Source organism: Lepus europaeus, chromosome 12 (genome assembly GCF_033115175.1).
Source record: "Lepus europaeus isolate LE1 chromosome 12, mLepTim1.pri, whole genome shotgun sequence".
Classification (NCBI taxonomy): Eukaryota; Metazoa; Chordata; class Mammalia; order Lagomorpha; family Leporidae; genus Lepus; species Lepus europaeus.
The window spans coordinates 3440110-3464507 of record NC_084838.1 but is presented as its reverse complement, the minus strand read 5'-3'; the positions used below and the strand labels follow the sequence as shown (position 1 = coordinate 3464507).

At 51.9% G+C, this 24398-nt stretch overlaps 1 protein-coding gene across 1 annotated transcript in view; it reads right to left on the bottom strand.

Moving 5' to 3' along the window:
• Positions 1–24398, bottom strand: part of MED27 (mediator complex subunit 27) — a 207386-nt gene that overhangs the window by 118609 nt on the left and 64379 nt on the right. Inside the window, exon 3 of the mRNA XM_062207327.1 lies at positions 15003–15133. Within this exon, the coding sequence (XP_062063311.1) occupies positions 15003–15133 (131 nt within the window). The remainder of the gene's footprint in view (positions 1–15002; positions 15134–24398) is intronic.

The following is a 24398-nucleotide window of genomic DNA, read 5'->3' as shown; positions in this document are numbered from 1 at the left end:
GAACTCCCTGGAGAAAGCACTTCACTGAGCTGCCCCTCAGCCGTGGCATGAGGGCAGACGGGGGTGCCTCCTGGCTCTCCCAGGCCTGGGATTGCAGGAGGCTCAGTTGATGTCCCCCAACAACACATGGGTCCCTCCGGGGAGGACAACGCCACACGCTGTCTAAATGTCTTCTGAGCCAAGCGCATTGAACTAATTGGTCAGAGGGGACCTTTACATTGTGGCGCTCCTTTGTTAAAAATAAGGAAGTGGAAAAAGAGACAGCAGGCCCACACTTGCCGTGGGAAGCTGGGTGTGCTCGCAGCACGTGAGGGGGAGGGGTCATTTTAACTGACAGAAGAGAGGGAAATTGGTGGCTTTAATTTGCTTAGTGTATGTACTTAATTTCAATGGTTTTAGTTTGCCCAAGTCCAGCAAAAGCAAAATCTTAGTCTGCTTGGCCAGATGAGTAGGTCGCCAGCAGAGACGGCCTTCGGAGCCCTGCGCTCAACACCCTCGCCGGCGGGGTGAGACGGCCGATGAAGAGCAGCTGAGGCCCTGACAGGCTCACAAGCATTTTGACATGTTGATGCCCCAGACTTCTTCTCTGGGGACACAAAGTCCCTGAGAGTCAAACCCCAGGGTAAGCAGCTGGGGCTACTGCACAGAAAGTCCGCCCCAGGCCCGTGCTGTGGCACAGCAGGTTAAGCCACGACCTGTGACGCCAGCATCCCATACGGGTGCCAGTTCTTATCCAGGCTGCTCTACTTCCAATTCAGTTCCCCGCTAATGCAGCTGAGAAAGCAATGGGAGATGGCTCAAGTGCTTGGGCCCCTGCCACTCACGCGGGAGACCCAGATGGAGCTCCTGGCTTTAGCCTGGCCCAGCCCTTGCCATGCGGCCATTTGGGAAGTGAATCAGTGGATGGAAGCGCGCTCTCTCTCTCTCTCTCTCTCTCTCTCTCTCTAACTCTTTCAGATGAATAAATCTTAAAAAAAAAAAAAAAAAAAAAAAAAAAAAAAAAAAACTCCCCACATCCAAGTGTTACAGTCCTTTAAAGGATATGTGTGGGGTTGGGAACAGCTTTTCCTGAGCCCCAAAACACAGCAAACAGGGGAGTCAGCGGGGCATGAGGAGGCTCAGTGTAAGCCCCTGTAAGGCAGTCTGTGGGCTGGGTACACAAGGGAGGCCCACAGGACTGTGCTGTCCCCTCGTGGCACATTCACGAAACTTATAGACGAGCGCACATCCCATCTAAGACCCGAGTCTGGGAGGGCTCTTGATGTAGACACTGAAGGGCTAACAGCACGATTTCTAGGTGACAAGGATGTGACCAGCCCGGGGTTGGCTGCAGCTGGAACTTTCTTAGCCTGCTTTGCTGGTAGGAATGTAGCAATGACAGGATCTCTGTGAAAACGTTTAGCAATCTCTTAAAAAATTTACACACACACCTGCGGTATGGTTCTAGATACAATGTAACCCCAGCATTTACTCGACATAATCTTACAAAGATTTGTTCGTATACAATGTCCATACCAGCTTTACCTGCAACAGCCAAAGCAGCTCAACGTCTACCAGAAGACTGGAGAAACAGACTGCGGTCCAGTCACTCAGTGGAATGCTACACAACAGTAAAAGTGACCCACTAACACACGCAACAATACGGACAAATCTCAAAACGATCACACTGAGTAAAAACGCTGGGCTCAAAAACAAGAATACACACTGCATGACTCTATTTACATAAACTTCTAGAAAAGCAAACCACAGTGACAAAAAGCAGGTCAGCAGTTGTCTGGGGAGGGGTGAGAGGGCTAATAAAAGAGGCCTTCGGAAACTTCTGGATGCCGAGCGTGGCACTATCCTGACTATGGCGAGTAAGGTGGTGGTTTCACGCGCGCTCACAAGTAACATCGTACACACTGTGAACACCTGGATTTACTGCCGTTCTGTAACCCCCAACAAAGTTGTTAAAAGCTGCAGAGAAAAAAGAATTCACCGCACATGTGCGCCACGCCGAAGGGTGCATTTCTGACTGACTTAAGGATAACAGACGACAACGATAGCGCAACATGTCCAGCTAGATACACATTTTCCTAGAAGGACCTAATCACCAACACAGAGCAAGAATACATTCAAAAGAAACAAGTGAAGCGTCACCAGCCTGTTCCTTTCTGTGGCTCCGAGGCTCACACAGGAAAGCCCTGGCATGCGGGACGCTGGACACACTCTGGGAACTGACCAGGAAGCAACAGGGGTAGGCTCCAACGCCTTCTGGGCCGTAGATTCCAGCAGCTTCCCACCCGAGGCCGTGAGCAGATGTTCTGCCAACGGCTCTCCCAGGGACCCCCACCCCTGGGTGTTCCCTGCACTTCTTCCGGAGCAGGGGTCTGGATCTTGGCTGCGTGCAGGAATGGCCCTGGGAGCTGGTTAACAAGAGGTGACCGGGGCTCTCCCCTACAGAGCCAGTGTGCAGGTGGTGCTGGCAATCACCACGTGGTCGCAAGGCTCCCTCACTTGCAGAGCATAGCTGGGGTCCCCACCTCTGGCTGGTCGGTTCCTTCCCCTGGCAGCCCATATGAATCCACTCTGACCCAGCTGTCAGCCACCCCAAAGTGAGAACTGGCTCCAACTACTCCTCCCAAAGGCCAGCAGGCCCCAAGCTCGGAGCTCCTCCAGGCTTAGTGACACACGCCCATGACCCCCACTGCCTCCAGACAAAGAAAACGGCTCTTTCCACACAAAATACAGCCGCAGAGTCTCTGAGCCAAAGATGGTTTACCATGTTTTTATTATTATTATTATTATTATTAAGAATTCTTATCTACCGTGAGTACTCTGAAAGACTGGGACCACCACTTCAAAATCCATTCGGTTTGAAAGTCTTCTTTTCTTTACTTTTTAAAAAGATTTATTTTTATTTGAAAGGCAGAGTTACAGAGAGATGAAGAGGCAGAGAAATCTTCCACCTGCTGGTTCACTCCCACATGGTTCCAATGCTCGGGGCTGGCCAGGCTGAAGCTCAAGCCTCGAAGCCCACCTGAGTCTCCAACATGGGTTCCAGGGGCCCAAGGACGTGAGCAATCGTCTGCTGCTTTCCCAGGCACATAGTAGAAAGCTGGATCGGAAGTGGAGCAGCTGGGACTCGAACCAGTGTCAGCACAGGATGCCGGCATTGCAGACAGCAGCTTAAGATGCTGCACCACAACCCCAGCCCCCTAAAAAGGCTAAAGCTAAGAGACAAAGCCTCTTCCTGCTCCTGCCTGCTCCTGTGTTACTGAGGTCACCACGCCCACAGGAGTTTGCAGAATCCTCTGCAGAGGTAAACAGAGAAACAAGCTCCGGGCTTTTGATCACCCGTGACCCGGAATGAAGACGGCGTAGGCTGCAATCTACAGGTTACTAATGGCCTACACAGCAGAGAAAGAGAAAGCAAAAGAAACATCAAGGAACCACCACAATTACCTTCCATTCCAGCAAAGATTAAAACCAGAGTTTCACTTACAACCAGTGTTAGTTGGGAACAGCATGGCATGAAATATTAACAGTCCTGAAGCTCCGACTCTTTGTTATGCAAACAGGGATTTTAAAAAAGGACCCAGCTTCTGTCTGATGAGCTGAACTACACAACCACCCATTTCTTTTCTTCCTTTGCCCAATAATGGCCAGAGTGATGTAATAACCACACCAGACAGCTGTCTTCCTGTATAAAATCACCTTGTAAAGGAGAAATGCAATTAGAGGATGGAATGAAATATCATTTTAAACTGATTCTGCAGGCTGCCACGTTCGACTTCGTGCTCAATGGCCAGGTTCTTTATTACAGTTTCCTATCTTATGCAATTCCTCTTCGAGTCAGTATCTATGGAAGACACTGAGCTTTACACTTCGGACTGTGTCACAACGGATCGGAGACGAGCAGGACAGGGTAGCTGAGAGTGAGGCCAGGTCCAAGACCAGAGAGGAGCGGCAGACACTGCCACGTGACGGGCGGGCCTGCGGGGCGGGGGCTGTCACCCATTCCTCTTCAAGTCTCCCTCTCCTGACCGTGTCCCGCCACCCCTACTCGGCTGATCACCTGAACTCTATTTCTTCCATCACAATCCGAGCTCCGCAGCCAGGATTTTTAGAGCACCTGATCAGGAAGAACTTCAAACACAGTGGCCTTCCCGGATCCGCAGTTCCGTTTCCCAGGCCTTGGCTGGCTGCGGTCCGCCAAGTCAGAAAGTGCTCTCAGGGCCCCTGCTGCACGGCCTGGGCTCCAGCGACCCTTGCGTGAGTGAACGGTGGCCCCAGCGAGCAGAAGTAGTGACGCTGGCAACCTGGAGACGCCGAGAGAAACAGCCAACTGCTTCCTTTACATGAAAAGGTAGATGCTCACTCTCAGGGAAAAAACTGTGCCGAGGTTGCTAAGATCTGGGTTAAGAAGAAATCTTCAATCTGTGGAACTGTGAAGGAGAGAAAGAAATCCGGCCGGTCTGTCTGGCTGTTACTTTGTTGTGAATCTCGGGCCATGCCTGATTCAGAAGCTGACTCTGATCGCAGAGCGGCAAGTGTAGAGATACACGTGCCACACACAGGGGCCGGTGCTACCCTGCGCTCAGGGAGGCGAGGGATGACCGCACACACGGAGGCAGGCGTGTGGTCCAGCGACTGCGTCAACAGTACCAGTCTCACTACCCCCTCCCCTGACCCTCGGGGGACTGGGTATGTGAAAGGAAACCCAAGCTCTCCCATCATTCCACCGAAGCTCAGAGCACGGAGAACTTCACAGGATTCACGCGGAGCTCACTGCCTTGCTGTGCGTTTACGTGGCGTACCACTTTCTACATCCGTAGGTTCGCAGGCTGGTCAGCGTACACCCAGCCTGCAGGCCGCGCGTCATCAATGCTGTCAGAGTGAAAAGTGCGTCCACACGCGCACACAGAGGGGCACCAGGCAACAGCAATCAGAGGTGCAGCCAGAGGGCCTGGTGTAGGGCAGAGCCAGCACCTCCGCGGACGGCCACGCAGCATCCCCGTGGGGACGGCCACGCAGCATCCCCCTGGGGGGCGGCCACGCAGCATCCCCGTGGGGACGGCCACACAGCATCCCCGTGGGGGGCGGCCACACAGCATCCTCCCCTGGGGGGCGGCCACACAGCATCCTCCCCTGGGGGGCGGCCACGCAGCATTCCCGTGGGGGGCGGCCATACAGCATCCTCCCCTGGGGGGCGGCCACGCAGCATCCCTGTGGGGACGGCCACGCAGCATCCCCCCCGGGGGGCTGCCCGGAGCAGCGGGGCAGCTCTGGTGTCCGTCCACAGCAGCACAGCCCTGGGAGCTACAGAGTTGAGGCTGGGGCTATTAGTTGAACTGAACATGTGTCTCTCCAGGGGAAAAGTAGCTTTTACAACATGTATGCTAATGAGGCGCAACGACATAGAGCATTTAAAACAAAATGTCCCTATATTTATTCTCCATAGACAGATTTCTGCATTAATATTTATGAGGAATCCCTCGTTTATCCCTCCCAGAGATTCTTCTCCTGCCCAAGGAGAAGGGATAAAAGACACGTAACGCGAACCAACTATCTTTTAAACAGGCAGGCAGGGCCACGTATTGATCTGCATCCTGCCGCTGGATTCATCTTGCTAAGGCAGCACTCCCCACACAGCAGCCCTGCTCACCAGCCCCGCCTGCTCTCCCCAGCACACCAGGCCTCCGCCGGCTTCCGGACCCCACAGATCTGACCCTACCCAGCCTCGCTGAGCAGGAAGGACCACCACGAGGCACGGCCGACTCCAGGGCCTCGCTCCTACACGCTTCTATTTGTCCACACGGCACCTGGTTCCCAGCGCGCGTACTTCCAATTCACAACGAGCCTCGAGCCCTACAAACGCCTGTCCAGAACTCTTCTGAAAGACGTTCCGGCCTCCTCAGCAGAGAGCAGCACAGAGCGGAACCACCCTCACCGAGCCACCGGTACCAAGTCAAGACCGGGCAGGAAGAGCGGCGCAGAGGGCCCTGGGCCTCGGGAGCTTCAGCTAAACCGTCACATCAGGCAGGAAGGGCCAGATGCCCCGGTGGAGATGCCAAGCAGCGCCACGCAGCAGGCAAGGAAGGGGCTCCTGGGCCACGCCGACCCCCTCGTTCCTTCCCTGCAGACCCTTCGCTCCTCCAGGCACCAAGGACACGGCACAGGGACACACGGACCAGGACCTGTCAGCCGCCACTCCAGACCCACGGATGAGAAGCCCCCAGAGCGCAGAGCACAGAGCAACACTGGAGGCTGCACAGAGAGGGGCGCACTCCGGACTCTCAGCTCAGAGCGCTTTGCCAAGTCATTTCAGGGCAAACGGAAAACTAAAAAGGGTAAACGGTGACCGATGGCTCCGGGCGGTGAACCCAACAAGCCACTCGGGCAAGGCCGTGGCACTCCCTGTTCCCACTTGGGGCTGAGGGTGCAGGCGGCTTCAGGGAGCTCTGGACACCCGGGCTGGGCTGTCAAGGTTTTCTCTCTGTCCCGAGTCAAGATGGCCGGAGGGCATGACAGTTCTCCCACCCTTTCCCCTGCTGCGAGAGGAGAACCCTCAAGGAGCCAGGTAGGCTGGTTCTCACCAATAATTGACTTTTGTCCCCAACACGGGGTGAAACTAATCCACTGGAAAGGACTCTGCTGCCCAAAGCGAGGCATACAATGAACCACGGGCTCCAGAATGCTACACGGCTAAGCTGCTGTCGGAGCAGCGCCATTCACTCTCAGGATGCCCGACAGACAGGGCCGCACTGCTCCGAGGCAGGACTGACTGACACCCCTCCCCTGTTCCTGCAGTCAGCTCCAGCCTTGCAAGAGAAAGGCCCAGACAGCTCACACACGACTGCTGTTGGCAAGCGAGCTTAGCTGCTGGCGGTTATTGGAAACTGATCTCTTCCTTATTAACAGGGTCCCGCAATGGAGAGAAAAGATTTCTCCATGTTCGAGAATGCAAACAATGTTTTAATCTTTAATTATATTCTCAATTTCAGCTCTTCTGGAGAGTTCCAGCCACCAAGCCTAGGATTATTTCTTTATTACACAGCCTCTCTGTGGTATTTAATGAATATTGTTACTTAATACTTGCCAGTAGGGGAAAAGATTGATTTAGTGAATTTCCACCCAAGTTCTGATAACTTTTTCCACAACTCAAGCAACTTCAGAGCTGCAACGTTCTCTGCTTGCTGGGTGGGACAGCAGCAGGGGCCCACGCGTGCTCTGCTCCCCAGCCCAAGCTCCGTAAGTGAGCGGCCCCGTAAAGCACCCAGGAGGACGGCCCTGAGAGGAGTGATGTTCTGTGCGTCCGAGGCCCACGGCGCCGGCCCAGAGCGCTCCTCATTCACGGCTCAGGTGCTGTGACTCGGCCCGAGGCAAACTCAACTCCTTTAAAGAGATGCCAGATACTCCGGTTAGAGGTTCCTGTCTCGCTCAGAGTTGGAGACTTTCGCATCAATTAATGACTATAGAACCAAGTTCCACCCTCAACAAAACAGCAAGACTTTCAAACAACGCCCTAGAGAACCAGAGGAAAAGGGGGTCCTGCAAGGACACGCGGCAGCGCTCACACGCCAGCGGCCTCGGCACCAAGGTGTCTGGAACTGCAGAAGCTTGGCGCTCCACACCTGGAGGGTACGGGAGAACAGGACACTTAAGGAAGATCTCAACGTCAGCAGAAGAGAGCAGGAAGTCACAGCCAGCGACCACGGAGGACACCTGGTTCCCTGTGCTTCCTGGCGTCAAGAGCCTGCCTGGCTCGGAGGGAGCGCCCAGCACCCCGCGCCGGCCCCCGCCGGCCCCCGCCGTCCAGCACTCGCCGAGGGCAGGCTGAGGCCCTGCGCTGCTCTCGGTGACGCCTGGTGGTTTCACCTCTGCCTTCGAGAACAGAGCAGCACTCCCCCGTGTGAACGCGTGCAGTCGCCTGTCCGGCACCGTGTGCAGCCTCGAGCCAGGGTCCCGGTAATGAGTGTGCGGGCAGTGACAGAGAAGCGGCTCTTTCGGCTCAGCTCTCAGGGCCAGGTTAGTGGCCGTGCGCACGGCAACCTGGTGCTCCAGCATGCACCAGCACCAGCACAGAGCTGCCATCGTCGCCGCGGCGGCCCTGCGGCCTCCCACGGAGCTGGCGCTTTTTCCAGCAACACCTGTCTCCGCGCACAGTGCCAGTGGTGCTGGCGGTGCTCACGCCTGAGCCAGGTCACCGAGGAACCAGTGTGTGAAGACTGCACTCTCAACTGGGAGAGGCAAGAGTGAAACAGACGCAAATGCTGAGCCTGCCGCACTGCTGGGCTCCAAAGAATGTCAGAGAACTCCAGGGCCGGGGCTGTGGCGCACAGGGTTAGCGCCCAGGCCTGAAGCGCCAGCATCCCGTATGGGCGCCAGTTCTAGTCCCGGCTGCTCCACTTCCGATCCAGCTCTCTGCAATGGCCTGGGAAGGCAGTGGAGGATGGCCCAAGTCCTTGGGCCCCTGCACCTGTGTGGGAGACCCGGAAGAAGCCCCTGGCTCCTGGCCTCGGATCGACATAGCTCTGGCCACTGCAGCCAACTGGGGAGTGAACCATCGGATGGAAGACCTCTCTCCATCTCTCTCTGCCTCTCCTCTCTCTGTGTAACTCTTTCAAATAAATAAATCTTTAAAAAATAATAATAATAATGTCAGATAACTCCACTCAGCAATCAAATGGCACTAACCACTGACCTCAGACAGGAATCCTGCTGAGTGAAATAAACCAGACAGCAAGCGTTACGTTCCATGTAACTATTTCCTTTTACACAGAGTTCCAGAAGTGGCAGAGCGAGGGCCTATGGGTGGAGCCCAGGACTGTGGCCGCCCAGCATGACCGAGCTCAGAAACAACGGAGCTGGGCCGCAGAGCAGAGCTGTGAGCAGGAGCTGGAGGGGGAGTGAATTTAAGACACGGCTATTCCTACAGGAATGATTCAGGAGAAAGGAAAATACTGGAGTGGGAGAAAGAGAAGCTGAGTGGGGAGTGGGCCTGGAGTGGGTGGCAGCGGTGGGGCCGCGGGCGGGTGGAAGAGCTGTTCTCTGTTGGGGACACGAGGACTCGTCCCCAGCAGCCACAGAGGAGGAAGCCTATGAAGGGAGGTGGTCTTGACTCAGTGGGGCATCTCTTCACACAGAAGACCACCCAAGAGCAACCCAGTGTCCACAACTCGCAGGGGGTGGCAGTGGTATTCACACACACAACCTTTCGAAAAAGCTGTCTTGTTCCCCAAACCTAAATGGGAGCCAGGTGTGGTCTCTGGCCCCCCGGCTGCCACAGAAAGCCAGACTGAGCTGTTGAACCAGGAGTCACCAGCCGTTCGGCTCAGCCACGGATTAAAGCCACCAAGCCAAGGGGACACAAAGCACAGCGAAAGCCACACTGCTTTCTGGGAGAGCGCGCACGTCAGCACAGCTCCATCTGACAGACCAGAAACACAGAGCTCTCAGCGCCCACACACAGGTCAGGCAGGTGGAGAGTCAGCCCTGGCTGACCTCAGTGCTAGCAGCGTGCCCCGCCACAGGGCAGGTGGCCTCCGAGTGGGAGAGAGCATGTCTGTCCAGCAGGAGACTTCCCCGCACAGGACCATGGGAACCGGGAGCGAGGCGGCTTCCTCAGAGTGTTGGGGAGAGCCCTGCACGACAGGCGCCCCCTTGCTCCTGTCACCAGCTTTGCAGGGCAGAACAGCTCCGGGTCACTCATCCTCGGGGAACTCGGCGGCAATCAGCGTTCAGAGACTGCTGTGGAGGAAGCCAGCTGCCTCTTGAAGCAAGCTCGCCCCAAGCCTGCTGTTCCCACCAGGTCTGAGGGCTGGGCACAGTGCAGAGCCCGTGGATTTGTCCTAGGGCCTTAGTGCCACCCAACAGTCAACACCGGCCCACCAAGGAAGCCCCATCGCCACATTGACAGACACACAGTAACGCAAGAGGGCAGGTGAGGAACCGGCCACTCGCCCTAAGTTGGTTCCCTCCACGGTTTAGAGGCAGAATCTCGTCTTCAGACCCTGTAACCTAAACAAGAAGGCACCTGTCTGCTCTTGAGGTCAAGCCCTTCTACACAGCCAGCAGCGGAGAAATCTGGAGGAGCACCCAGCCCGGGGGCCCCGGCGGGCAGGGCAGGGCCACCTCTGTCACAGGGATCTGGCCCAAGGATCTGATGCCACGCTTCTTGTTTATTCTCTTCTCTGCTCCCAGCTTCCTGCCAGCCAACATTCTCATCAGCTCTGGAGCACACAGTGCACAGAACCGGGCCGGGGCTGTGGCATAGCAGGTAAAGCTGCCGTCTGCATCCCATATGGGTGCTGGTTTGATTCCCGGCTGCGCCACTTCCGATCCAGCTCTCTGCATGGCCTGGGAAAGCAGTGGAAGATGGCCCAAGTGCTTGGGCCCCTGCACCTGCATGGGAGACCTGGAAGAAGCTCCTGGCTCCAGATGTGCTCAGCTCGGACCATGGTGGCCATTTGGGGAGTGGGCCAATGGATGGAAGACTTACTTTCTTTCTCTCTGTAACTCTGCCTTTCAAATAAACACGTCTTTTTTAAAAAGAAGAAGAAGAACCAAGCAGCTGGGGCCTTGCCTAAATATTCACTGAATAAGTGGGTGTGGCTTCCAGGCCTGGCCTTCCCCCCCTCTGAGGACTCTTCCTTCCCACAAGTCTCGACACTTCCCTCCTTCCAAAAGAAGAGCCTCATCCCGCCCCCCCCCCCCCCCCCCCGCCCCCCGAAGGTCACTCATACTCAGTGACTCATTTCCAAGGAACAGAATGGGGTGAAACTGCCCCACTGTCTTCTCAGGCAAAGTCCTACAACGGACAGCCTCTGCTGGCCCTCATTCTCTCAGGTCGCTGGTTCCTGGGAGGCCAGAGGCCATGTCATGAGGATACTCAAGCAGACCTGCCACGAGGAACCAAGTTCCAACTTAACTGCCTGCCACCTGAGTGAGCCACTTAGAAACTGGAGCGCTGTGGCGCAGGTGTACCCTCCGCCATTCTAGTCCCAGCTGCTCCTCTTCCGATCCAGCTCTCTGCTGTGGCCTGGGAAAGCAGTAGAAGATGGCCCGAGTCCTTGGGCCCCTGCACCCACGTGGGAGACCCGGAAGAAGCTCCTGAATCCTGGCTTCAGATCGGCACAGCTCTGATCGTTGCAGTCATTTAGGGAGTGAACCAGCGGATGGAAGACCTCTCTGTCTCTCCCTATCACTGTCTGTAACTCTACTTCTCAAATAAATAAATAAGAAAATGGACTTTTTTGTGTGTTTGAGAGACAGAGACAGACAGGAAACAGCGGACCACCTGCTGGCCCAGATTTCGGGACTCTCCTTAATGACACAGTTAACTTACGGTCATGTTGTGCTTACGAAAACAAAAAAGTGTATTTCAGAGTCCTGTAGAGACCATGGCTATTAATATGCAAATACAAATATTCCACAGATCAAATCATATCACCTTTGATTTAACAACTACAGTCACTAAAATGTTGGGACATAACACAGAACAAGATTACAACCCTTTTTGGAAATTTTTGTTTTAAAACTTATATATTACATATGCATAGGAAAAAGCCCAGGGCAGTATCCGTCAAAACCTTAATAACTTGCTCAGGGTGACAGCATTACTTTTTCTTGTTTGTAGTCTTTATTCTATTTTTTTTTCAATCTACATTATGTATAAATCTCTGGTGTTCTATTTTTTAACTTTAGAAACACTGTATGACCCAGTTTGGCCGACAGCTGTGCCACGTTTCTAGCCAACAGTGCACACAAGGAGCGGCACACAGTAGGTGCTCACAAGTGTGAGGATGGCTAGAACCAGTGCCTGCCAGCAGGAGATCGTTCTACAGAGGGATTCTGGGACAAGGCGAGCCCAGAGAGCCCTGTGATGTGAAACTGCTGTGGCTGGGGCCGGCGCAGTGGCACAGTGGGTTAATCCTCCACCTGCAGTGCCAGCATCCCATATGGGCACTGATTCTAGTCCTGGGTGCTCCTCTTCCCATCCAGCTCTCTGCTATGGCCTGGGAAAGCAGTGGAAGATGGCCCAAGTCCTTGGGCCCCTGCACCCACGTGGGAGACCTAGAATGAGCTCCTGGCTCTTGGCTTCAGATTGGCCCAGCTCTGGCAGTTGCGGCCATCTGGGGAGTGAACCAATGGACGGAAGACCTCTCTCTCTGTCTCTCCCTCTCACTGTCGGTAACCCCACCTCTCAAATAAATAAATAAAAATCTTTTTTTAAAAAAAAAGGCAGTGGTCAATTATCCCAGGAAACACGCTAATGATTATAGGAAATCATTTCACCATTATATTCTTAAGAAACAGTTACCGCTTTTTCTCTTTGAAACTAAGTATTTTGAGTGATTTATTATAAATTTATAACGACAGCTGTGAACACCTCTCTCTCTCTCCCTTCCTTTCCTCTGGCATCAGAACAGAGTCTGTTGATTGCCTCGGCGCTTAAAATAGTTTGAGTGTCCTCATAATAGCATGTCACCTGTAAACAGGTTTCAAGCCAATGCAAATTAACAAATGGTGAACAGATGGACCCAGAGCTGACTTTTGTCAAGAGAGAGTTAGCAACAAACACTTTGTGGCTCCAGTCTTACGGGACCGTTGGAAACCCTTTCACTCCTCGCCAAACATCTTGCCTCGGTAGACAATCCATGCAGGGAAAATGACAAGTTACAAGGCCCATCACACTCAAGAGGGCTGAGAGCTGAGGTTGTAGAATCACAAAGTCAACAGGCTGCAAACAACACCCGGCGCAGGTGCCTGGAGCAGCTTCTCTGCCGCACAGGGCGCTCTGGCTGGCAGCGCTGAAGACGCGGGCGTGCAGCAGGCTTCTTTGTAAAGAGGACGGCACCTGTGGGTGTGCACAGCGTGAAAAACAGCCTGCTGGGGGGGAGGGGGGCTGGTCGGTCACCCTCCTCCTGTCCTGGAAGCAAACGGTCTTTGTGAAGAGGCCCTGAACACTCGCACAGCTGGTGACACAGGGGTGTCCACCGGCTACAGAAAGGGCCTCCCAGCCCCTCATGGGCCCTTTCTCCTCCTCATTCCAGTCTCTACATCATCACCTCCTCGGAGAGGCCCTCTTTGACCACTGGATTCAGGCAGGTTTCCCCACACCCATCCCTTCTCATGCTGCTTACTCCAGTCCCAGAATTAACGACGACGGGAGATCATGTCTGACAGTTTGTTCAGGATGCCTTTCCTCTTCTTCTTCCCCACTGCACCTCCCTCCCCTCCTAAATGAACACTTCCAGGAAGGCACGATGATGGCCCTAGGGCCTGGAACTGTGCCTGGCTCGTAGCAGGCACCACAGACATTTGCTCACCACACAAGATGAGACCCTGGGCAAAGGTAAACGGCTGAGCCTCCCAGGAAACGCTCTGTTGGACCGGCAATGTAAACGCAGCCTGTGACTGAGGCTGTGAGGAAGAGGGGACGTGTGCCAAGCCCAGGCCCAGCCTTTGGGGGTACAGGCCCCCCGGGGAGCTGCCACCAAGGACTGACAGCCCACGCCCTGATCCCACATCACTAACTCAGGCCTGGCACACAGTATGTCGATTGTGGCATGCTCAAAGAATACAGTATCCCAAGAAACAGGAATGGCCTGCATGAGTCCAACAGGTACTCGGTTCAACGCACAGGGCTGGGGGAAGCAGCTGCAGAAGACAGACTGGGTGTCTTCATTTATATAAAGTTCCAGGACAAGCGAGATGAACTGGTAAAGAAATCAGGCGGAGACAGGGAATGTGAGGACGAGCTCTTCTGGATTCTGGACATGCAGGCTACATGTGCGAACACACATGTGACGGAAGTGCAGGCTACATGTGCAAACACACATGTGAACAAATCACCCAGCTGGGGGTCCCATGGGCCTGACCTGTATCTGCTGTCCCTCCCCTGGGAAACAGCAGAGCACGTGTGCTGCTACTCAGACGGACAAACGGGCCTGGCCCTGCTCATCTCAGTGCTAGCCGCTTCTCCAGGTGGTCTGCCGTGGTGTCACCTGGAAAACCAGACCGGGGCACTCGCCCACGTGCTGCCCACGCTGGGAGGATGATAAGGAAACAAAGAACGAGCTGTGAGGTATCCCAAAACCCTAGGCAGAATGTGAGCTGTGTTACACACAGCCACCTCACAGGACTCTAGGCAAATTATGCTACCATCATGCATCACTTCAAAGCCTAGAAGTCACCTTTTTAAGGAAACAAACTTTTAGGGACCAGTGTTGTGGCTCAACGGGTTAAGCTGCTACCTGCAATGCCAGCTTCCCACATGGGGGCCGGTTCAAATCCTGGCCACACTAGTTTTGTTTTTTTGTTTTTTTGTTTTTTTTTTTTTTTTTGACAGGCAGAGTGGACAGTGAGAGAGAGAGACAGAGAGAAAGGTCTTCCTTTTTGCCGTTGGTTCACCCTCCAATGGCCGCCGCGGTAGCGCGCTGCAGCCGGCGCACCGCGCTGTTCCGATGGCAGGAGCCAGGTGCTTCTCCTGGTCTCCCATGGGGTGCAGAGCCCAAACACTTGGGCCATCCTCCACTGCACTCCCTAGCCACAGCAGAGAGCTGGCCTGGAAGAGGGGCAACCGGGACAGGATCGGTGCCCCGACCGGGACTAGAACCCGGTGTGCCGGCGCCACAAGGCGGAGGATTAGCCTGTTGAGCCACGGCGCCGGCCCTGGCCACACTACTTCTGATCCAGCTCCCTGCAAATGCACCTGGGAAAGCAGCAAAAGACGACCCAGTCCTTGGGTCCCTACATCCATACGGGAGACCAGGACAGAGTCACAGGCTTGTGGCTTCAGCCCAGCCCAGTTCTGGTAGCTGCATCCATCTGGGGAGTGAATCAGCAGATGGAAGACCTCTGTCTCTCCCACTCTCTCTGTAATTCCATCTTTCAAATAAATAAATATTAGAAAAAGAAAATTTTAAAGAAGAAAAAAGCCATTCCATTCTCCAAAAGCAAGCACAAAGTAGTCCCTACTTGAGAAAAAACAGTGCTTTTGCAAAGCCATCACTCACTGAGGCGGCAAGACCAGGGTCGTGGGCTGAGCCTTCGGTCTGCGCTTGGCGGACACGCCCATCTGATTGGCAGAGCGCTTCAAAGACTGTTGATTCAGAAGGCCAGATGCTAGACCTGCATGGTACTGCAACTGTGGAGAAAAAAGAAAAAAGGGGAAGAAAATAACATTTTGTAAAGGCAGGACAAAGGGCACAAGATGATCAATACTGACAATTTTAGCCCCTTAGAACATTTTAAGTAATTTCAAATATATCTACTAACATTCTGTGTCAAGAAACATATTCATATGGAGAAAATCAGACAAATAGGAAAAGAACCATGAATAAGGTGCTCATCACAGCATTACACAATGATGAATAACAGGAAGCAATCAAAATGTTCAACAGTGAATCGGGAGATCAGTTAAATATGGAAAGACCTTACAACATCATTTTGTTCAATCAAAAAAAAAAAAAAGCTACGCTATAAACAGAGAACCACTTAAAGAGATGGTCTCTAAAATACCAATAATGTGGGGCCAGCATTGTGGCTCAGCAGGTAAAGCCACCACCTGTGATGCCAACATCCCATATGGGTGCCAGTTTGTGTCCTGGCTACTCCATTTCTGATCCAGCTCCTGGCTAATGGCCTAGGAAAAGCAGTGGATGACGATCCAAGTGTTTGAGCCCCTGCCTCCCACGTGGGAGACCTGAATGAAGCCCTTGGGTTCACCTGGCCCAGCCCTGGCTGTTGAGGCCATCTGGGGAGGGAACCGCAGATAGAAGATCTTCCTCTCTACCTCTCCCTCTCTAGCTTGCAAATAAATAATTTAAAAAAAATGTATTTCTAAGTACTAGGAGAATTTGTTAATTCTTTCTTCTTTAAATTCTTTTGATTTATTTCAGAGGTATAGAAACAGAGACAGAGAAAGCGAGATAGCGCCTATCTGCTGGTTCACTTCTCATAGGTGCACAACAACTAGGGCTGAGCTGTGGCGGGAGCCAGGAGCCAGGAGCACAACTGAGGTCTCCCACAAGGGTGGCAGGAACCCAGCCAGCGGAGCCACCACTTACTGCACCCAGTGTGGGACACAGGCATGTAATGTCTCAGCTGTTGGGCTAAAAGCCTGCTCTTTCCTTTTTATTGTTTACTACTGTTCATATACGCTTATGCAAACAGCTTTAAAGCTTGTATCAGTCACTTTTTAATAAGAGGACTCAGGTTTCCTTAGAGACAAAGTTAGTTTTAGAAACTCACTACTGTCAGGTCTCACTTTGTAACAAAAAACTACCTAACTTGTAGTCTGCTGCAGCAAACCATGACTACAAAAAACCATGACCACAACTCAGTTTATCACACACAAATGTAATGTAGGAATTGGCTTTCAGAACCCCAGGGCTACTGTTTTCAATGGGGAAGGTCCAGGTATCCATCAAAGAACAAGCACCTGAACATATCCGCCAACAAGGTACAGGAATGGCCTCCTGCTCGCTGAAGGGAAAGGGGTGGGGGAGTCCATTTCCTTTCCACTTAAGGGCAATGAACAATGTAACCAGGGCAGAAAGCAGCGACTTTACATGGGCTCCCAGCCAGCAGGCTTTGCTTTATTCCTGGACAAACTGCTGAGCTTCGAGGTTGCTTAGGACAGATCATTTTACTTATCTACAGTATTTCAATGTCCCTATTGGAAAAGAGAAATGGTATTGCCTAGTTCCAAACCAAACAAGACTTCTGAAAAATACACCTTATAGGGAGCTGGCGCTGTGGTGTAGCGGGTGAAGCTGCCGCCCGTGGTGCCAGCATCTCACATGGGTGCCAGTTCAAGTCCCGGCTGCTCCACTTCTAATCCAGCTCTCTGCTGTGGCCTGGGAAAGCAATAAAAGATGGCCAAAGTGCTTGGGCCCCTGCACCCACATGAGAGACCTAGAAGCTCCTGGCTCCTGGCTTTGGATCGGCACAGCCCCGGCCGTTGTAGTCATCTGGGGAGTGAACAGTGAATGGAAGACCTCTCTCTCTCTCTGCCTCTGCCTCTCTGTAACTCTGCTTTTCAAAGAAATAAATAAATCTTTAAAAAATATACCTTATGGAGTTGTTTAGGTAAAATCTTACACATTTTAGGTGTACAGTTTGTGAATAGCGACCAACTGTAAACAGCCTTGAGACCGAGATCCCAATCAAGACCGAAATTTCCCACCACTGTAGAAAGTTCCCTTGTGCCCAGTCAATCCCAGCTCCTACCATCAGGATCTTCTGACTTAAAATACAACACACCATTCTCACCCATTGTCATATAAGACATATACATCCAATCTGGCACGACAATGACGTTTACTGTCCTTTTTTTAAAGCCCTGTGCTTTTGTATTTCAGATCCTGAGAGCTGTCAACAACCTTTCTATAATAAAGTGATCCTTGAAAGGTATCCCAGTTTTGAACAGATGTAAATAAAACATTCAAATGTGAAAATGCCAAGCTAAGAATTGGGATTGAAATCATTTATAACATCCAATATGTTTCTTCCTCTCTTCTCAAACTAAGCAAGGTCTCTCAAACACATATTTAGAACTAAGTTAAACATACAAATAGTAATTCATTCTGAAGCTCTGAATCAATGCCTCCAAACCCTCTTCCTAGGCATGGATTCCCTTTGCTAAGTCAGCTACACCACAGCGCATGGAAATGAAACTGGTGCTACCACGTATGAGGGGCTGGGCCCTCAATGCAAAGGGTAACGATGTCCTGAAAAGTAAATGGCCTCACCCAAAAAGCCAGCGGGCTGCATGCAGACAGAGAGGGAAGAAACAAGGCCAGGGGAAAGGCCTGCCCTTGGAGAGGTAATCCAGGTGGAGACGCCCGTGCCCAGCAGGATCCAAGGTCTGTGTTTGGAACACCTGTGCTCCTGCTTGACTTGGTCGGCTTGCTGAAGGAGCCTATGGCTGCCCCATACAAGACAGAGATCTATCCCGCTCACAGCAGAAACGGAGCTCTTTCCAGGGTGAAGAAGGGAGGAATAATCTGGCTCTAACAGCTCATCTTAGACCCATGAATTTTGCTCAAATTTGGTTTTCTCCTACAGATTTCTTAAATGGGGAATCGATGGAAGCCAGGAACAGTACAAGTTTGAAAGACAATGTTTCAAAATGTCAGCTGCTCGGGCTTCGATCTTCCCCACCAGAATTTGCAATGAGTGCAATATGCATAGGGCTTTATGGAATTAAAGGGAAAGACAGCTTGGCAGGGCCCCCTCCTGGCTCAAGGAATCGTCTCTCCTCTTGGCTCGCCTTCTTCTTTGTGTCTTATTAGGGTCCATGCAAGCTCAGCCATTCCAGCCTTGCTGACTCTCGGAGTGGAAGAGCCCTGCTAACTATGCAGAGTGGCAGTGCGATTTTGCCCACCTGGCATCATTTGGATCATTTGCTCAAACAAACAAACAAACAAAAAACCCCAAAACAGCAGAAATGCATGCTAACTGCTGTCTGTCTTTTAAAGGGTTCCTTTGAAACCTCTACCCATCCTGGATGCTCTCAAAATACAAGGCACTTGGAAGGGTATGTAGGTGGAAGGAGTGTTCCTCCCCCAAAACAAAACCCCCCTTGGAAGCTGACTCACAATGATCAGGCGACATTTGTTCATCATATGTACAGATCCCAGTTTCCAGGAACACAGCTCCAACTGTCGAGATCTATAAGGGGCCCATTAAATATTAACGGAACCACCTCTATAATGGGAGAAAAGGTCAAAGTTAATAAAACTGACAGGCAGCTCCTGTTCAACTGGGTTTATACATTATTTAAGCATCAACTACTCCATTCCATGAAACAGTTCAGATCTGAAAAGACTCTTGGAAAATGTTCACTCAGCCAATGGTTCTAAAACAGCAGAAGGGAGTTCAGAGCGAATCTACAAATTAGCATTAAGAACATATCACTCCTCAAAATACTGCCATAAGTTTTCAATTACAGGTTCTGTAATATTTTCTACAAAAATATATTTCAATAAACATACTTCCTTCCAAATGTCTGTGGCATGGAAAAAACTCTATTTCAAAGAGTAACTTATCAAAGTTCTAACATGATTTTTATACCCAAGATCATTTCTCCACTCGCCAGCAATAAAATGAAAGATGGAGAGAAATAAAACCATCTACTCTTTTAACTCCTACATCTCACATCTGTGGGGATGGGGGGCATTTGTGTGGCATATTGGGGAGGGCCTTTACTTACTGTCCCACTCCACGAGAATAACGATTTGGTACTTCAGCGTTCTCTGGAGTTCTCAGTTACAATTTTGCTATCTATTAATCTCAACCTTCTATTTCCAAGAATGATTTAGGATTGTTCTATCAGTTCTCAACCTAAAAGCCTTTCTGATCAATTCTTTCCACACCTGGGAAAGTCCCAGCAACTCAGAATGACCTGAGGACAAGCTCACTTAGAATCAGGAACGCCTCCACCTGTTCCCCAGCGTGCACTGGCATCCTAACACTGACCACATAAGCAGCTCCACGCGTTCTCAGGCGGGGTCCTGTGTGCTCCGTAGGTGTGTGAGCTGACACATCTCCCCGTCCTCTCTAGAAAACTACACTTTGCTCCAAGGACCCGGCAAGCTCTAAAAGTTGAGCGCTGGGTGTTTCTGAAGGAGCCAGAAAGGCATGTGGCTTCCCCAGAGTGGTGGAATCATGTCCACAGTGTTCACAAAGCAGGCTTAGCAAACCGTCTTCCCTTGGGTAGCTTAAGGCTAACGAGTCCAAACTGTTGGGGTCAATATGAAATTAGATTTATGGAACTATCACACGGTATCCCATAAATATGTAAAAAATCTAAGCGTAAATATAAAACTTCAACTGGCTTTAATATGCTTCAAATTACAAACACGAACACATATTGGAAGGAACTTACAGGAAAGGAAAGCATAAAAGGCAGGACTGAAATGTAACATTTCCAACTTAAATCTTGCGTTCCCCAAATTAGATGATCATGATCTTCCAATGCCTGGTGTCTTTTACGTTGTTCTGGATGCTTCCACCAGCCCCAAACAGATGAAGGCAATGTTTCACAACAGAACAAAGTTGGAGAAGCAAATGGAAGGAAATCATGGTGGCTGTGTCTGATATCCTAATGAAGCCAGTGCGGTTCAACAAGGCCTAGTACTTCAAAGCTGCCGTGCATGCTGGAACCGACGTGGCGTCCCTGGTGCACGCTGTAGCACCTCACCACACACAGCCTCACTCGACCCATGCCAGGAGCCCGAGTCCTGCACTAAGAGAACCTGGCTTCAAAAATCTCAAAACTTATAATAAGCCAAATCACACAATATAGGATTCTTCCCACTATGAAAATCCTTACTTCCTTCTCAAGGATTCACCAAGAGCTTCTTTCGAGGTGAGGGGGAAACAGCTCTCCTAACTCTAAGACATGACTCACTGTATTTTTAAAAAGCACTTTACATATAATTACTTATGTTTCTAAGACATTGGCAAGTCACGTTCCAAGAACTAAACCCTTTGGGCAAAGAATGGGATAGAACTGAGTTATAACCACTTCTGGCCGGCTTAGACCAGAGGACTCATGGGAAGAGATCACGTGGACAGGAACCTCCCCTCTGCTAGCCGCTCTTGACCAGTGCCCCTCTCAGGCACACAGCTCCTGTCCAAACTGGGACAGGGCACCCAGTGGGATTTCCTGGTCCAGGAGGGAAGCTCGCCACCCACACAGACTCATCTGGAGGGTGCAGAGGTGCTATTGCCCATGTTCCCCACAATGCCTAGGTTAGTGCACCAAACACAGGGGGCACTCATGAACCTGCAACCCATCAGGTGAGTGAGAGCGCTGAGGCCTGGCTCCAGAGCTACATCCTATGGTGCTCTCTTGGCTGGCCTCCGACAAAAGCAGACACACGGCTTCAAAGGTGCTTGCTGTCAGCACAGAGCCACAGAGGGGACCTTTTCTCTTACTCCAACTGCTCAAAAAGCCGCGTCTGAACTCTTGTGCAGCTGGAGTTCAGGGGAAAGAACCCAGGGTCTGGTTTTACTGGGATTTCTTCAAACCACTGCATTCTGACATCAGAGAGGGGCCCCCATTTTGCGAGAAAGGAGACTCCAGCCTTCCAGAGGTCACATGGACGGGAAGAGGGGAGCCTCCCAGGGCTCACCTCACAGACCGTTCCTGCACAGACACGGAGGCTGCATCTTTGACATCTGTTCCCTGTGCTTCCGCAATGAAACGGATTCTTTTGGGATGGGGACGGAGACCGAGGAAGCCACAACACTGGCTAGTGCCCCAGCCCCTGGGCCTCTTGCTCACCCCGTTCACCCGACTCTCCCAGCTGTGGGGAGGCTGCACACTTTCCCCTCCCACTGACTCCAGCCATGTGTAGGGTGGTGAGTTTGGGTAAGTTTTAAACCCTTTGCCTTAAGGTTTTAATATTCAAAGTTAAATGCCTTACAGAAATTTTAAAAACGACAGAAACTTAAAAAAACCTAAACCCTAGACTTGGGGTAGTGATACAGTTAACCTTCCTACCAGCTCTGAGGCTGCCTCCTAGCTGTTTGTTGTCCTACCATGGGGAAGCTGTGGTTCTGCCTGATCTCGTGTTCAGGAGAACCCATGTGCAGTCTGTCCTTACTGAAGAATTCTCACGGAGATCGGTGTGACACATAATGACAAGCGAGGACATCAGTGCCACCTCCCCTGCAGAGCACTGACCAAAACAGCCATAGGTGGTGGCTGGAGCAAGGGCACTGAACCTGCCTCCAGGGTGCAGCGCACCAAACCCACGTCCCTGTGAGCCACGTTCCCGTACACCTGGGTCAGATCACACCCACACAGCTGTGGTGTGCGCGTGCGCCGTAGGGGTGGCAGGGGGCTAATGGGGGGCTCGTGTGCAGTCACATCTCTCGATCCCATTAAACCTCCAACTAAAACTAAGATCAGTGCAAAACCAGAAACACCCTGCCGCCACGCTGAGTCGCAGAGACCTCTGCTCCTCATTATTTTAATATGTTTTGTTTCCAGCTAATGAGAGGGAACCATGTATCGTGACGGTGCCCCGGTTCTTCTTTTGAACATAACTCCAAGCAAACAACAGGCAAGTCCTCCCGCTATTATCTGTGCCAAGAAAAACAGCCACATAAAAATACCATAAATCTAACTGTTTTGCTTGGGTTTTAATCTAAATATCAGATAATGATATTAGCTTCTTCCATCCTTTTATCTCCTAATGCTTTTTTTCAAATAGCCAATAGTTTAAAAAAAACAAAAACAACTCTTAGATTTGAGCTTTTATGGGTAAATAATCTTTTTACTTGGTCAAAACAGCATCAATAAACCATAAGAAGGAAGCCTCCAATTTATTTGCCTATTTGTTCTCTGCTGGGAGCCAGGTTTCAGGCCCTTCAATTACCGTGGGAGCAGGATACCAAGCCAGGGTCAGTCTGGCTGCTCCGCTGTGCCGTCCCACGGTAACTGCCGCGTGGGCGTCCTCCCCTGCACGCTCCCTCCACACTTCAAAAGCTACCAAAGAAATAAGCCAGATACGGCAGCCTCTCCCTTCTCCGCACAGTGGCTGGGGTCCGTCAGGACGGTTCTCTGGGCCCTCCCAGACTCACACCTTTATTAATAGGCCTGCTCCTGACACCACAGCTGTGGGCACGTTAGCATGCTTCAGAAATGCCAATCAGCTGGCAGAGACGCCACTCACCCCGGAACAGATCCGCTAAGACAGCAAACTGTGACTGTGGCTAAAAATGGAGGATCCAGCCGCCACAGGGGCCAACTGAAAGGAAGGGAGACAGGAGAGCAACAAAGGACCAGCGGGCAGCGGGCAGCGGAGGAAGGACCAACGGCGTGGCCCAGCGTGTCTCCTGCTGACGGCCTCGGCATTCACCCTCCGCGCTCAGACGCGCCCCACTCGGTCTCCGAGAGCAACGCACAGGGTCACGAAGGAAGGAGAAGGGCGCAGGCACCGAGAGCCACGGGCTGGGTGTTTTCTCCCCCTAACTTCAGGCGGAGGCACCGATGTGCTGTTATCAGGAGGCGGGACCTTTGGGAGGTAACTAGGTTTGAGGGTTTTTTGTTTTTGTTTTTAATTTTTTGACAGGCAGAGTGGATAGTGAGAGAGACAGAGAGAAAGGTCTTCCTTTGCCGTTGGTTCACCCTCCAATGGCCGCTGCGGCCGGCGCACTGTGCTGATCCGAAGCCAGGAGCCAGGTGCCTTTCCTGGTCTCCCATGCGGGTGCAGGGCCCAAGCACTTGGGCCATCCTCCACTGCACTCCCTGGCCACAGCAGAGCTGGCCTGGAAGAGGGGCAACCGGGACAGAATCCGGCGCCCCGACCGGGACTAGAACCCAGTGTGCCGGCGCCGCTAGGCGGAGGATTAGCCTGTTGAGCCACGGCGCCGGCCTTGAGGGGGTTTTGAAGGGGAAACATCCATGAGGGGTTAGTGCCCCTATAAGAGGAAGACATGGTGGGGTGGGACACCCAAATACCATATCAGAAAACCTGGTGCAGTTCCGGACACCGAGCTACTCTGACTTTCTGATCCAGTTTCCTGCTGTGCATTCTGGGAGGCAACAGAGGACGGCTCAAGTCCTTGCCGCCCATGTGAGAGACCTGGATGGAGTTCCTGACTCCTAGCTTTGCCTGGCCCCGCCATGGCTCTTGCAGGCATCTGAAGAGTAAACCAGCAGACGGACCCTATCTTTCTGTGTGTCTGTGCTTTTCCCTGTGTGTGTCACTCTGCCTTTCAAACAGCAATTTAAATGAAGAGGAGTAAGAGGACCAGAGTTCATTCATTCTCCCCCCCCCCCTTCCATCATGTGACGATACAGCGAGAAGGAAGCAAGAGCACCCTCACCAGACACCCAACCCGCTGGCCCCAGAACTGTGAGAAATAAATAAATGGCGGATGCTGAAGCCACCCAGGCTTCTGTGCTCGGTGACAGCAGCCCAAGCTAAGACATGCGGGCCAATATAAAGACACAAGCAGGAAACACTGATAGGATCAAGGTTAAATCTGACAAAGCAGGCAGGAGGGCACCACAACAAGTCAGCCCCGGGTGGGGAGGAGGGACCACAGCGGGCTGTCTCCTTGGCCTACTGGGAAGAGGCCCACTAAGCCTGAGCCACCCCAGAAAAGCATTCATTTACACACCAACAGAATGTTCCGGTCTATGACTGACCAAAGACAAAAGAGGCAAGGAGAATGACATTCTGGAGTTACCTTTACACTTTCACTAAAAGTGTAGAATATTCATTTTTAAATGAATACTTAAGGCCTGAAGCAAAAGCCTACAAAGGAAGCCTAGAATTATGTCCAAGGTCCCTTCTAACACTGAAATCCTATATTAAAAATATTTCCCTATGGAAATGCAGCTGAGCTTGATTCCTAGTAGAAAAACCAACAATGGTGAAATTTAA